The sequence below is a fragment of the Centruroides vittatus genome, unplaced genomic scaffold (genome assembly GCF_030686945.1).
Source record: "Centruroides vittatus isolate TY-2023 unplaced genomic scaffold, ASM3068694v2 contig_329, whole genome shotgun sequence".
Taxonomy (NCBI): Eukaryota; Metazoa; Arthropoda; class Arachnida; order Scorpiones; family Buthidae; genus Centruroides; species Centruroides vittatus.
Genome location: NW_027122113.1, coordinates 2,994,421 through 3,007,989, shown reverse-complemented (window position 1 = coordinate 3,007,989; position 13,569 = coordinate 2,994,421). Strand labels below are relative to the sequence as shown.

Here is a 13,569-nt window from a genome sequence, read left to right as displayed (position 1 = left end):
AAAAAAAATCATAACTCATCATCGTCATCCAATTAATTAACTTTCATTCAAAATAGAAAAAAATTATTGAAATTTCAATTGACTTCATATTAATTATTGTAGATATCAGTGGTAACAAAATTTTAATGTAAATACGTTAATAAATTTTTGGAGATTCAAAGATCTCTGACATTTTAATATATGCCAAGTTTTAGTCTTTTTATAAATTATTTGCAAACTACATTATTATAAATACACTATTACACATTAACAGTAACAACATTATAGAATAGATATAAAAATTCTTTGGTAATATTTCCAAGTTTTTTTTTTTAACAAATAATAAAATGAGTATTGTTAAAAATGTAACTTTTTACTAGCAAATGTAATACTTTGGAAGTCAATGCAAAATAAATATTAAAAAAAAACCTGTTGCAACATCCTATTAATTTATATTAAATGGCTCCCACAATATATAATATCTTTACTGAGAGAGATTCTTCATTTATAGTATATAGAAGATATCCTGGAAAAGGAGGTATCTTTTAGCAGTGGTTAAACAATTACCATTCATTTACTTCAATACTTGTGATAATTATCACAGTAAACACCTATAAATTGGCTTTAAAAAGTATTCAATAATTAATAATACAATATCTTAATTTACTTTAAATGGACATATAAAATAATCATATAAAATCATTGTATTCAAATAGCGCAAAGTCATTCTTGTATATCTGTTTTAATTTTTCTATTGTTTCTTGAGATATGTTGCGGTAATATGTGGACATCAGATCGGAAGATCGCTGGAAACGATAACTGGCATCCCTCTGGGGAAAAACCATTTCTGTCAGTCCCGCTTGCCACAGGGTGTAATCTGCGTCGTCTTCCAAAGTCCGATATTTACCTATTATATCATACTTGATGCTGCAAGGGAAGCATAGATCAAACATTGGTCTCCAATGTTCATTAAATGCTATTCTGTTGTTTGTCCGATCTAAATCGCCCACATAATTTAGAAACTCTTGGAAAGTTACATCGTGTCCTTTATCTAAGGATGTTTTCTCTGGATTCTGTCGGTATCGTTTAATAATTTTTCGGCCAAATCTGTTCCAAAAATAAGTGCTATAAATTTTTTCAAATTTATTTCTGTAGGCCGACAGTAGGCGTTCATAAGGATGTCTTACAAAAACAAATTTTAAGTATTCATTTAGTCTTTTTAAGATTTCTTCTTTGGAAAACATTTGTAGAGTAAGAAATTCATAAGAATGTGTTTCATTTCCACTTATGGTTAGGAGATTTTTCTTATTACCGTTTTGTAAAGCTAAGAGAATTCTCTTCCAGTTTGTACAGGCAACCTACATAAATAACATATAATACACTTTTACAAGCTTTAAACAATATTTATAAATATGTTTTGCAAATGTAAAATTATTTTTTAAGAAAATTATAAAATACATCAATCATCATAAAATCAACAATGCAAAAGTGCAAAACAAGTTTATTTTTCTGTAAAATCACACTTATTTAAAAGTTCTTAAATAATTCATCACTCATTCATATCATTCAGATATGTATGTTTACAATACTTTTATTTTATTTCTTAGGTAAACTAGCTTGCTCCCTGATCAAACTGAAATAACTGAATTTCATCTGTTTCTATTGTAGTGTTTTGCAACTAATGTATGTATTATGTTATCCTGCCATTGTAATGTAAGTGTAAGTTTTGGTTAATCCACATCATGTCTGAATTGTGTTTGTAAAAAAAAAAAAAAAAATAATTCCGAATTCCGTTTGTCACGTACCATCTGGATGGTAGCGTTACATGACTCGTGATTGGGCAACTGGTGTCACGTGTTCGTCATAAGTGTCCCAGTTGGCAGGAAGTTATAAAGGTAAGCTCGCACCATGTGTGTACACCTTTTTGCTCTGAACGACTGGGGAGAATTAGGATTACCGGAGCAGTAAGGAAGGAGAGGTAAGGGTCAGACATGCAAGGTGAAGGAAACAAAGAACCGACGGTACGGAGTTTGAAATCCACTTGATCCACTTGCATCAACATCAGAACATTAAGAAATTGAGTGACTCAATTGATACTAAGGAAGGACATAACCAGATTAATCTACATACTAGATTATTGTCTTGAGAATCAACGGGTGGACTCCGAACAGGAAAGTCGCACACAGAGCTTCTACAATAATTGTTAGGGCTGTTATTAACTCATGTCTCTCAGTGGATCAGCATCGATCACTCATCCTTGTACATATTTGTAAATAATTTATCATCATCCTGATATTAGCTTGTACTCATGTATTAGATATCCTTAAGATTAAGCGTCAGTAACCTCTGAATTGTCACGTAACAGTAACGGTTAAGTTTAATTCACACGAGTTTGTATGTGTATATGATCATTAGTGTTATAAAGTTTGTTGATAACCATTCAGTAAAGTGTGTTCTAATTGTAAGGTCCCTCGTATACCCTTACCCAACCCTAAGTCTGTATACTTTGGTAGACAGACAGTACACTATTTATATAATGTGTTCCTTAGATTTGTTGAAATGATTCTGTATTTCTTGCCATCCATGGATCTTCCTCAACATTATTCGTTCTAATTTATGATCCTTTATTACAGGAGAATAAACATTTTCTAAGAAATCTCGAGTTTAGAATACAATATACAAATGTGTTTAATATAAACTAGAAAGCTACGTTTTTCATTTTCGAAAACAGGACAAAAGTGAAAATTTTACTAAAACAGCAGGACAGTCAAGACAGGAAAAAATGATAATGTCCTGTTCAAAACAGTACATATGGTCAACCTATAACTGTAACAATCATAGATGATTTCGGGAAAATATGATAGCAATCAAGACAAAAGCCATCAAATTTTCTTATCGATGTTTGCTATTTAGGTTTGGATTCTGACTTAATGAATGGTATCCAGAACATTGTAGAAAAGTAAATCGTAAAACAAATGAACATCCATTTGTCTGTTTTTCATTATCTTATGTTTTATATTAATGTGATTTATTAAATAGAATATCTTTCAGAAAAGAATGTAAATTATTTCCTATGCAGCCCATCTATGGTAGTTATGCAAATCTAAGATTCTGTAGAATTCTATCATCTGATATCAGTAGTTATACATAAAAATAACCCAAAGAAGAAGAAGAAAACCAATCCAAATTGTACTAATAATGAAGGTGAAGAGGTACTTATTTGTTCCATATTCTGTATGCTTGTTCAGAATTGAAATGTATTATCTAGAGTTTATTTTAAAATAATCATTTCAAATACTGACTATGTTCTGTAATATCATTTTTATTTCTTGTGTTAATGTGTTCAATCTCTTCTCAATAAATATTCTGTAAATGTATTTTTGAAATGAAAAAGATCAAATATTCTAATATATGATTGAACAGTATCTAAAAGAAAGTTTGAAAATGTTTTAAACATCTTCAATATTCTAAAAAACTGTAAAGTAAACTGTTAATCATCCATCAGAATGTATTTACAAATATAAAATTGACCCATTAATTAATAGTTATTCCTTTGATGAATTATTTTTAACTCCTGAAAAATCAAACTTCAAAAAAACATTATAGCATTTTCCAATTTTCTTCTGAATACTTTGATTTCTACCTTCAATTTTAATACTCGCTCAAAAGAAAATAAATATAAATAAATATCATAAATAAATTTTAAAATAAAAGTTACCTTTGGTACATAGCAATATATGAGTTTGTGTTCGTCGTCAACAATTAAATGATCCAAGAGAGTAGAAGTTATGTTACTTATGCTGATATTATAACCAAATTCATTACATAATTTATTAATATGATTTTTTCTTCTAATCTGTTCTTGTTCAGTTAATTGCAACTTTTTCTAAATGGAAATAATAATAAATATATATTAAAATGTCATAAAAAACTTAGTAGTTCATTAATTCAAAAGTACTTACTAATCTGTCTGGGATTTTAACTTTGGTTGAATTATTTCCTGAAATATGATAAATTCTATAAATATAATTTTACGTAATTCTAATAAAATTTAAAAATTATAATACAAGGTAAATAATTTTTCACTGTATATTAATATTTTTATGCTGCATTACAAAATATATATTTGGTTCAATAAAATATTTTCTTCATAAGAAAGATGTCTTCACATGATATAAGAAAAGTTACTTCTCAAGATTCTATTTGCACATTTCTGATCAGTGGATAAAATGATTTTCTGTAGAAAGAAAATTATGCATTCAGCCAGACCCACAATGACAGAGGCCAGACAAGAGACAGGGTATGATTGGTCTACTCTGACATATCCAGAGTAGACCATTCATGAAAAATTCCAGAGATTCAAAGTGATGATTTCTCCCCGGTGTTTGGATAATGGTGAGCTTTAAGTGTTTGTGATAAACTGTATTTCCAGAGATTCTTAACACTAAAGTCTGATTTGGGAAATCTTCATTTAGAAAAACGGAACTGATCCTGAATTAAAGATAAAAAATCCAACAACGAGTTGCTTAACTTTCCCAGCAACATTTGGTGGAGCCATCTGTTATCATATTTTATTTTAAAAAATTTTATATTTTTAACTACTTCAACTGCTGTATATCATCAGGATATACCATACTTACTCACGTATAAGACGATCTCGCATATAGGACGAGGTGCGACTTTAAAGATCAAAATAAAGAAAATTAGATTTATTAATATAATTCTCATTTTATTTCATTGAATCACAAATGAAATACCAAATGCACATAAATGCACACATTGTCCCACAAAAATTACTGGAATTTTAAACTTTTAGGAAAAATCTTGTAAAATCGACAACATAATTTGTTTGTAAAAAGCTGGAGAATCAGGAACCTTTTCTGCCAATTCTTAACAGACGAATCCACTCTCCGTCGATTACACTTACGAGTTTCTCCAAATTCTGATTTCCGAATTATCATTGTTTTTAATGGGAATGGATTGAAACTTATATCCGGCTCCTGTGTGATTTTGGAATTTCAATCTGCAATTCAATTCAAAAACTTTGTTTTTCTTATTGTTATTCATCTTTACTCCTGACAATACACAAGAACAATTCAAACGACCCAGATAAAATACCTTTGTTTTTAAACCCAAGAGGATAAGCATCTGGTAAAAAAATGCAAATACACGGTTCAGAATAATTATTCCAAAATGCAAAGAATCTTTTGCTCGTGCTTATAGGATGACCTAGGTTTTTGAAGCAATGAAAAATGACTAAAACCTCATCTTATATGCAAGTAAATACGGTAATTTAGTGATAATAATTATGCATTACTAATAAATTTGACCCTAGAGGAAGATGTTAGGCATCAGCTCGTATTAAATTTAATAATCATAATTTAATTTTAAATATTTTTAACTATTATAAAATGGCAAAAAGCTTAATTTTGAGGTTAGGGATGGTTTTATAAAAAATTGTAAATGCTAGTAACAAGTAAAATTGTAAATTTCTTTGTCTGATGGAGATTATTATTAATAAAATCAAAGACAAAGTCTGCCCAAAGGCAGACTGTCTTCGATTTTATTAAGTAAAATAGTCATAAAGTCCAACTCTACTGGAAATACATACAACTTCCTTTATCTCCTCACCCCTAGACCTTTAATCATCAAAATTTAATAGAATCAAACCCCCTCATAAGCAAACCTCCCTGCAAAATTTCAGAAATTTTCAACAAAAAGGACAGGAGTTATTAAGCTTCAAACAAGGTGAACAAAATCATTTCTCCCCACATACCCATACATACAGAAAAAACACCCATATTTTTTTTGCATTTTTTGATGTTTCAAGGTGTCCTGAGTCCAAAAACATAAAAATCTTGCAGGGCCATTTTTCTGACCGATTGCCATACTTTCCCTCTTATATATAACAGCAGGAAAGTAATTAGAAAAGTAGGATATTTTCTACTTTCCTATTAAAAAGTAGGAAAAGCAAGTGAATCTAGTACAATTATCCTTTGATTATATAATATTTACATTGATATGTGATCCAAAATGCAACATTAAAATGATCTGATTATGCTGAAAAATTACCACCAATATTTACAGTAGACTTCTTCAAAATATGTCCAGTAACAAATACTATCATCTCATTAAAATATAATTTTGTTTTATCATTTAATTAATAAAATGATAAACTTTATTAAGACCAGATATACACAAAAACATTGGCACTGTTTTAATCTTTTTCACATTATTTCATTACCATAATTATTAAAATTAATTTTTAATAGTAAAGATACAAAAGTGAATTAATTTAGAAGCGAATTAAATTATTAGAAAATGGGTTCAAGACAAAAACCAACAAATTAAAGCATTGAACTGATTTAAGTCATAAAACAATGTTTAAATACTTGAAAACATTTGTATTTGAAATACATGAAAAAATAATCAAAGACAATGCTTAAATGAGGGAAATTAATTCATTTATTTGAGTGCATTTTTTATTCAATTCTCCGAAAATGGAAGAAAAATCTAATAATATTTGCTCATATGATTAAGCATTATTGTTTTTAATGAAAATGCTGAAAGTAAATACTGTATAAAGATAACATATCATAAAGATAAAAAATAATTTCTTTTTTATCTTAATAATATTTTAAACATTTTGCTAATAAGACAATTAGATTTGTCATTTCAACAAATGTGACATAAATTACCAATCAAAAATAAAAGGAAAACTATTCAATGATGGATTTTAACTGTCAATGTTGGAGTTTAGCCAAAATATTAGAGATTAAACTAATCGAATCTAGTAGCTGCTGATTTTCATATATTTAAATGATAGTAAACTTATTTAAATATATCAATATCTATACACGCTATCTCTATTTACTGTCAGGATAGCTGAATTTTACAAATTCCTCCAAAATGATAATTAGTTCTCTAGTTGATGATTTTTCCATGTATTACAATTGATAAATCAATTTATGTAATTAATAAATCTTTCCTAGTATTTGAATATATATGTATTTTATAAATAAATATCATAAAATATTAGATACAATTTCAACCAGAAATCTCAAATATCTTGGATGACTTGTAGACTATCCTCATCAAAAATCTCAAGAAACTTAAGTCTAGAGAACCTTTCACAAGATATTCTGTTCCAAAGCTTTTTCTACATCCTTCTAGAATCTAGATAGATGAGACAATTCTATATAAATAATGGTTACCCTCAATTTATGAGAATAACTTACCTTGAAAACATTATACAATACATATACTATGTATGAATGTGTATAACCAGGGATATTTTTAGCCAGAACATGCTGGTATGCTTTACTGGCAGTTGCTCAGAAAAAATAATATAAAAGTTCTATATATGCATACTGGCAGTGATCTCTTTAGAAAACTGTATATAGCTAATATATAGACATGACTGAAAGTTTGAAAACATGGAATGAAATAGTTATTGCTATTATTGTAATATGCATACAGATGTTATTGGTTGAAATATGTCATGGGCATGAAATGACATGTACAGCAATATTTAAACTGGAATAGTGGTATATTTCTTGTAAAATCATTAAGTTTGACGTTGTGTTTGAAAATGGGAATAAATCCACAATTAAGTAGTGAAGTAAGTCTAAGCTGCTATTCTTCATAACCTACAGAAAAATTGCTAAAAAACTTAAAATGTCCTTATCTGCTGTTTACAAAACTGTAAAAGATGATGATAAACTTGAAAATTTTGCATTTCATTGTCAATCAGGAAGACCACAGATCACATCTTTAAGAGAAGACAGAATATACTGAGGATTGTCAAGATGTCATCTACAGCCTTATACTGATAAACTCAATATCAGTTAAAATTAAACTTCCCAAAAGATGACATGGTATCAGTACATGAATGGTAAGATGTTGACTATTTGATTCTGGCTTAAAACTATACCAACCGGCAAGGAAACATTCTCTATCGCCCAAAAATATTTGTGATAGGTTAGCCTTTTGTAATGTGTAAAAAGACTGGGTTGCAAAAAATTAAGAAAAAATGGTATTCAGTGGTGAAACAATGACCCAATTTTATTTCTCCTGTCAACACATCAGAAGACCATCAAATAAGTAATATGATCCAAATTACACTGTCAACTGTTAAGAAGGTTAAAAAAGAAATGCTTTGAGTATAGCAAAGCATTACTTTTTTAACGTTTTTTTTAGCATTCAAATTTTGATCATGGTGGATTATGAATGATGCTTCAAAATGAGACCATAAATGGAATAAAACATCTTTTAATACTAAAAGAGAAACTCCCAAATTTTTGGCAATAACTCTCTGGAGAGTGAAATATTGTTTCAAAGTATTGTATGTACAGTACATGCTCTAAGCATATACAGTACTTTGAAACAATATTTCAAATGGTGTTTAGGATACTAATATATTTTCATCTTTAATTTTTTATATGTTTAAATTATATTTATTAATTTTTGTGAGTAATTCATTATTATAAAGGCCAAGTTTCAATGAATAAAAAAAATCTAGCAAAAAGTTATTCATGGGATCTTTTGATATTTTTGCAATTCTTGTAGAATTAAATTTTGCCTAATGAATACAGTTTACAGAATACAAACTTTTTTGTCCCAAAAGAGTTATATTTATCATGTTCTCAAACAGTTAAGCATTATTATGATAGTTTTATTAAGCTGTTATTGGCTATGAACAAATAATTAATAATTTAATATTAACAGAAATTGTTAATATTTTATAATTAAAGTGATTTATATTACCCCTCTAGAAATGAAGATTTTACTATTTTTTTATAATAAATTATTGTAATTATTTTAAATTATATAGCTGACATATTCTCTGTTGAGAACTTTAAGAAAAATATTTATGTAAATTTAATTGTAATTATTAACAATGAAATAATTATCTTATTTACTAATAATTATATCTAATTACAATTCTCATTAAATAATTAGTCTGTCTTACTAAATAATTTATAGTCTCTATCTGCTTAATATTCTTTCAAATGTAATATGAGTTTTTATGACATGATTTTTGTTTTTAAATAAGTACTGTATTGTACTGTACATTTTTGCATAGTTAATTATCATACTATCATATTGATAATTTTATTTTTCAAGAATATTTAAATTAACATTTTTATCACAATTATTTGAAGTTTATATTTTTTATCATTAAATTTTCAGTAACTTTTACGACTTCAATTTTCTTTCCTTTTTTCTTTTTAAAAATCAATAATATAATTTAAAAAATACAAAAAATAAAATAATTCAATTTCTGAAAGAAAGAAATAGAAAGGAGCAGAAGTAAGTTGTACCAACAGTTCATATAATTAAGTCATCAATAAACACAATTTAAACTTAATGTAAAAACCATTTAAATTTCTTTTTCTTTGCATATGAAAAAAATCCATCTAACAATGTCTTTCTTACTCAAATATAAAAAATTTAGTAAATATTAATATCAGCATTGTCAATAAAAAAAAATTAACATTGTTATTTGAAGGTTTTCTGTAGGAGTTCAGTTCAATGACAAGTTCTCGTGTTAGAGCTACTTGTTATATTTTTATTTTGAAAAATAATTGGGACAAGCAGAATTGGCCCTTCAGACCACTGGTGAACAAATGCTCTCATTCAACTTAGTTTTGAGCGTTACCTTCTGTCTTTAATAATATTGTTATATCCAATTTCAAATATCATTAAAAAAAAAAAAAAATACATCTAATAAATTAAGGTTTTATAGATAAACAAATATAACTACAAATAAACATCAACTCACAAACCCAATTTGTAGTTAAAGCCAAACAATTGCCGAATTATTGGTCTATAATATGGCTACATAATTAATTAAATACTACATAATTGCCTACCTCTAGAAAATTATTTGGTATTTCATTAATTACATAGTCACATTATAGCCAATAATTCAGCAATCATTTGGCTTTAACAAATATAATATTTTTATTTGTATACTAATTTATGTTCTTACTAAATATTTATGTAATAAATTTATAATAAAATACTATGTAATTCTAAAAGTTATTATTGTTTTTGAATTAAAAGTTAGTTATACCTGATTTTATTAAAGGTGGCTCTAGATTTAAATAAAATTTATTTATTTCTATAGTTTATTATTATTATTTTTCAATTATATATTTGTTTTTTCTTTTTATTTGCATCATACAATAAAAATTAAACTTATAATAAAATTAAAGATCAAAATATCTTAAATGTTATTCTAAAGAATAATTAGCAAATTTTATATGAAATATGATTTTTGATCTTATAAATTATAATTATTTCCTATTTTCATACTCAGATATTTTACGTCTCCAAGAATTTCCATAGTTTTCTGGTTTCTAAAACTGTAAAACTATATTGTTTTATAGACGTATCATTTAAGATAATTAATAAATTATTATTTTTTATTATAGAATAAAATAATAATAATTATTATTATTTCAAAAAAATTATTTTATTAAAAAATGTATTATTATTTTTAATTGAGAATTCTAATAAAATTTAATATGCTAGATTAACATTAAATTTTATAAGATATTATTTATTCATATTCAGTACATATTCTATAATTCACCATAATTTTAAACTATGGTATAAATATTTTCTAATGAATCTAAACATGTACAGTACCATAATTTTAAATTATGATGCCATACATGTTTAGATTCATCAGAAAATATTTATGCATCCTTCTCCACTTTAAAGACTAATTTTTGTTTTTTACTCAAAAGAGTATTCACATCTTCTAATGTTTTAGCATTCTAACTTGCTAATATCCCCTTTCCAATCATTAAAAAGCATTTAATTTAAAAAATAAAGTTTATGACTTAATATAAGGAATACAATAATTCATTTTTTGGTTGCAATTTTCAAATTGCACACCTATAAATCCCCACTGCCATCTTTCTGTAGGCCATCCTTTGTTAATCTCAAGAATAGAGTTAGATAGACGAAAATCAAAACACGATACGAAAAGCTTAGGGGGCCAGAAGCTCCAATTAATTTTTAAATTGAAATACAATTAAAAATTGTAGCCTGGCATTGTGACAACATCACAACAAATAATTCCAATTTTTTTTATTTTAAATTTCATTTTCCTTTCAAATATAAATGATTCTACCTGCAAAGAAAGTCACGATGATTTGTATGTTTTTCTTTTTATAACTTTCATTCCTGTAATAGAACAAATTTTTGCAACGTAATGTCTTTTTTGCAAAGGCGGACTATGATGATAGAGTAAAAAATATTTAGATAAAATTTTTTGTTCTAGTTACAATGCCTTTGAGATATACATTCATTACAAATTATTATAAATAAAGCAAAAAACTTATTTTGCAAAGCAAAAAAAAATTGAGATCAATATTAAATACATTAAGATACATACAGAATTTTCATATCTGTATGCAAAACATATTTTTTTAAATATTTGAAAAAAGGTATAATATTACATTAATATTACATTTAATGTGTGTTAACACATTAAATTCTATACTCAATCTAAATCATATTTATACACCTTATCTAGACTTTCCTACCGTAAATAAATAAATATGCATTTTAAACCGCGATAAGAATATTCTAAGTGTATCTCGAGTAGCGTAAATGTATTCGAGATCAACAATATATTGTACAGAGAAAACAAGCTGTATTCAATGAAAGTGACATAAATACTGTATTAAAAACTGCTAGATTTACAATTGATTAATCCTTTATTATTTTAAGAAAAGAATAATCAATTGTTTTCAATACAGCATTTATAGAGCATTGTATGAAGAAAATAAACTGTATTCATTGGAAGTGAATACAGTTTATTAATTTATTATTTTCTTCATATAATACATTGCAAATCTCAAATACATTTACACTACTGAAGATATATATAGGCTATTTACAATATTATAATTCCAGTTTAAATTAAATATTTAATTATTTACAGCAGGAAAATCAAGGTAAGTTGTATAAATATGATTTAGATTGAGTATGGGATTTAATGTATGTTAATGTAATGTTAATATAAGTATTTTCCTTGTCAAAATAAGGTAACAACATGAAGTTTATAATTACTTTTGGCATTTAAAAGGCAAAGGTTTACCTTTATGTTGATAAAAATAAAGAGCAATGACCGATGCCAGTAAAAAGATTACGAGACGAAAACGACCGAATCTTCCGCATGATGTCATTTCTTTATCATATGGCGCTCGTCAAACGAGCCTCTCGCTTCCTACAGACATCACATTTCCGCCATCTTTGTTGACGTGAGATTTAACTGAATGAACACCAGATGTAAATCTCCCCGGGCCATTTCTAACATAAATTTAAACAAATATATAAATAAATTTTAATTATAAAATTTTAATAAATATGCTTGAAATTAAAATTAAAATAACCACTTTTTTATTTTTTTATTTTAATATTTTTTATTTCAAAATTAGGCATTACAATTAATAACATTATAAATACACTATATATATTATATTACTAATATATTATTAATATTATTATATAATATATATAAACAAAACTATAACTTCGGGCGCTTTAACGCATATTTTTACGTCAAGTTGACATCATCTTTTCAATTTTATAATTAACAATTTTAAAAATGACGTCAAATTGACGTTAGAAATATATAGATATTATCCGAACGGATAAGCAAATTTTATATTGAATTTATTAATTTTCTAATAATTATGCAGAGACTTCGAAAGTCTCTTTATTTATTAGACTTTGTCAGATTCATTTTATGACATATTTGAGATGTCAATATAAGTAGATTACCGCTGCTGTCGTCTATCGCCATCTTGTTTAAAGTTCGAACACTTGCAAAATTTTCCACATCAAAACTGCTAGCTACATGTCCAATTATTCCAATTTTACTATATAATTTATTTTAGTCCTAAAACTTCTTGGTTCAGAGGCTTAAAATTTACAGTGGTTTTCAAACTATGAAACGCATCTGCCTAGTGGGGCGCTTAAAGTCATTAATGTTATTATTTTGGAGTAAAACTGTCGCGCGTACTGAAAATCCCTGCATGTAATCTGTAGAAAATTGCTAAAGCGAAAATAAAAACGTTTCATAATCCAAACCACCTTTATCCCGCATGTTACCGCTAAAAACATGTCGTTAACCCATATGCAGTTTAGAAGGATATGGATAGCTAAGGGACAGGAGACCCCGATTAACTATATACGAACTTCCGATGCAAACCGAAAGTCACGTTATTTCAATTCAAAAATTTTTTCTTGAACGAAGTTAATTAGATCAGTATTTTTCAACCGCCGGTCCGAAGAAAAATATTTGATCTTACTGATGCTGGCATAGTTGATTACGGATGACATTTAAATAATAATCTAGAGTTATTGTACGTATAGTAACTCTAGATAAGCATATGTAAACGTAATAAATAAGCGTAATTCGTAGTCGCATTTAATTACTGGTCCATGCAAATAATCCGTGATGAGAGAAAAGTCGAAAAACAGAGAAGACCGGCATGACCCTATTGTTAACAGGAAAAGTATGATGTACAGGGGCAAAATACCACTAAAATTGAGAGAACTGTGACA

At 27.0% G+C, this 13,569-nt stretch overlaps 1 protein-coding gene across 1 annotated transcript; it reads right to left on the bottom strand.

Annotated features, from left to right (window-relative positions):
* Nucleotides 1–12,278, bottom strand: LOC136973783 (carbohydrate sulfotransferase 11-like). Its single transcript, XM_067268543.1, has 4 exons — nucleotides 12,098–12,278; nucleotides 3,942–3,979; nucleotides 3,698–3,865; nucleotides 1–1,337 (listed from the first exon to the last, which is right to left on the bottom strand). The coding sequence occupies exons 1-4, from the start codon at nucleotides 12,183–12,185 to the stop codon at nucleotides 669–671; spliced, it is 963 nt and encodes a 320-aa protein (XP_067124644.1). The 5' UTR covers nucleotides 12,186–12,278; the 3' UTR covers nucleotides 1–668.
* Between the last annotated feature and the right edge of the window lie 1,291 nt (nucleotides 12,279–13,569).

What these genes read in the sequence shown, in the direction of transcription:
- LOC136973783 (XM_067268543.1), bottom strand. Translation starts at nt 12,185, where the DNA reads ATGACATCATGCGGAAGATTCGGTCGTTTTCGTCTCGTAATCTTTTTA. An exon ending in TTAAAATCCCAGACAGATTA is followed by an intron (nt 3,866 to 3,941) that starts GTAAGTACTTTT and finishes ATTTCCATTTAG; the next exon opens with AAAAAGTTGCAATTAACTGA. An exon ending in TATATTGCTATGTACCAAAG is followed by an intron (nt 1,338 to 3,697) that starts GTAACTTTTATT and finishes TTATTTATGTAG; the next exon opens with GTTGCCTGTACAAACTGGAA.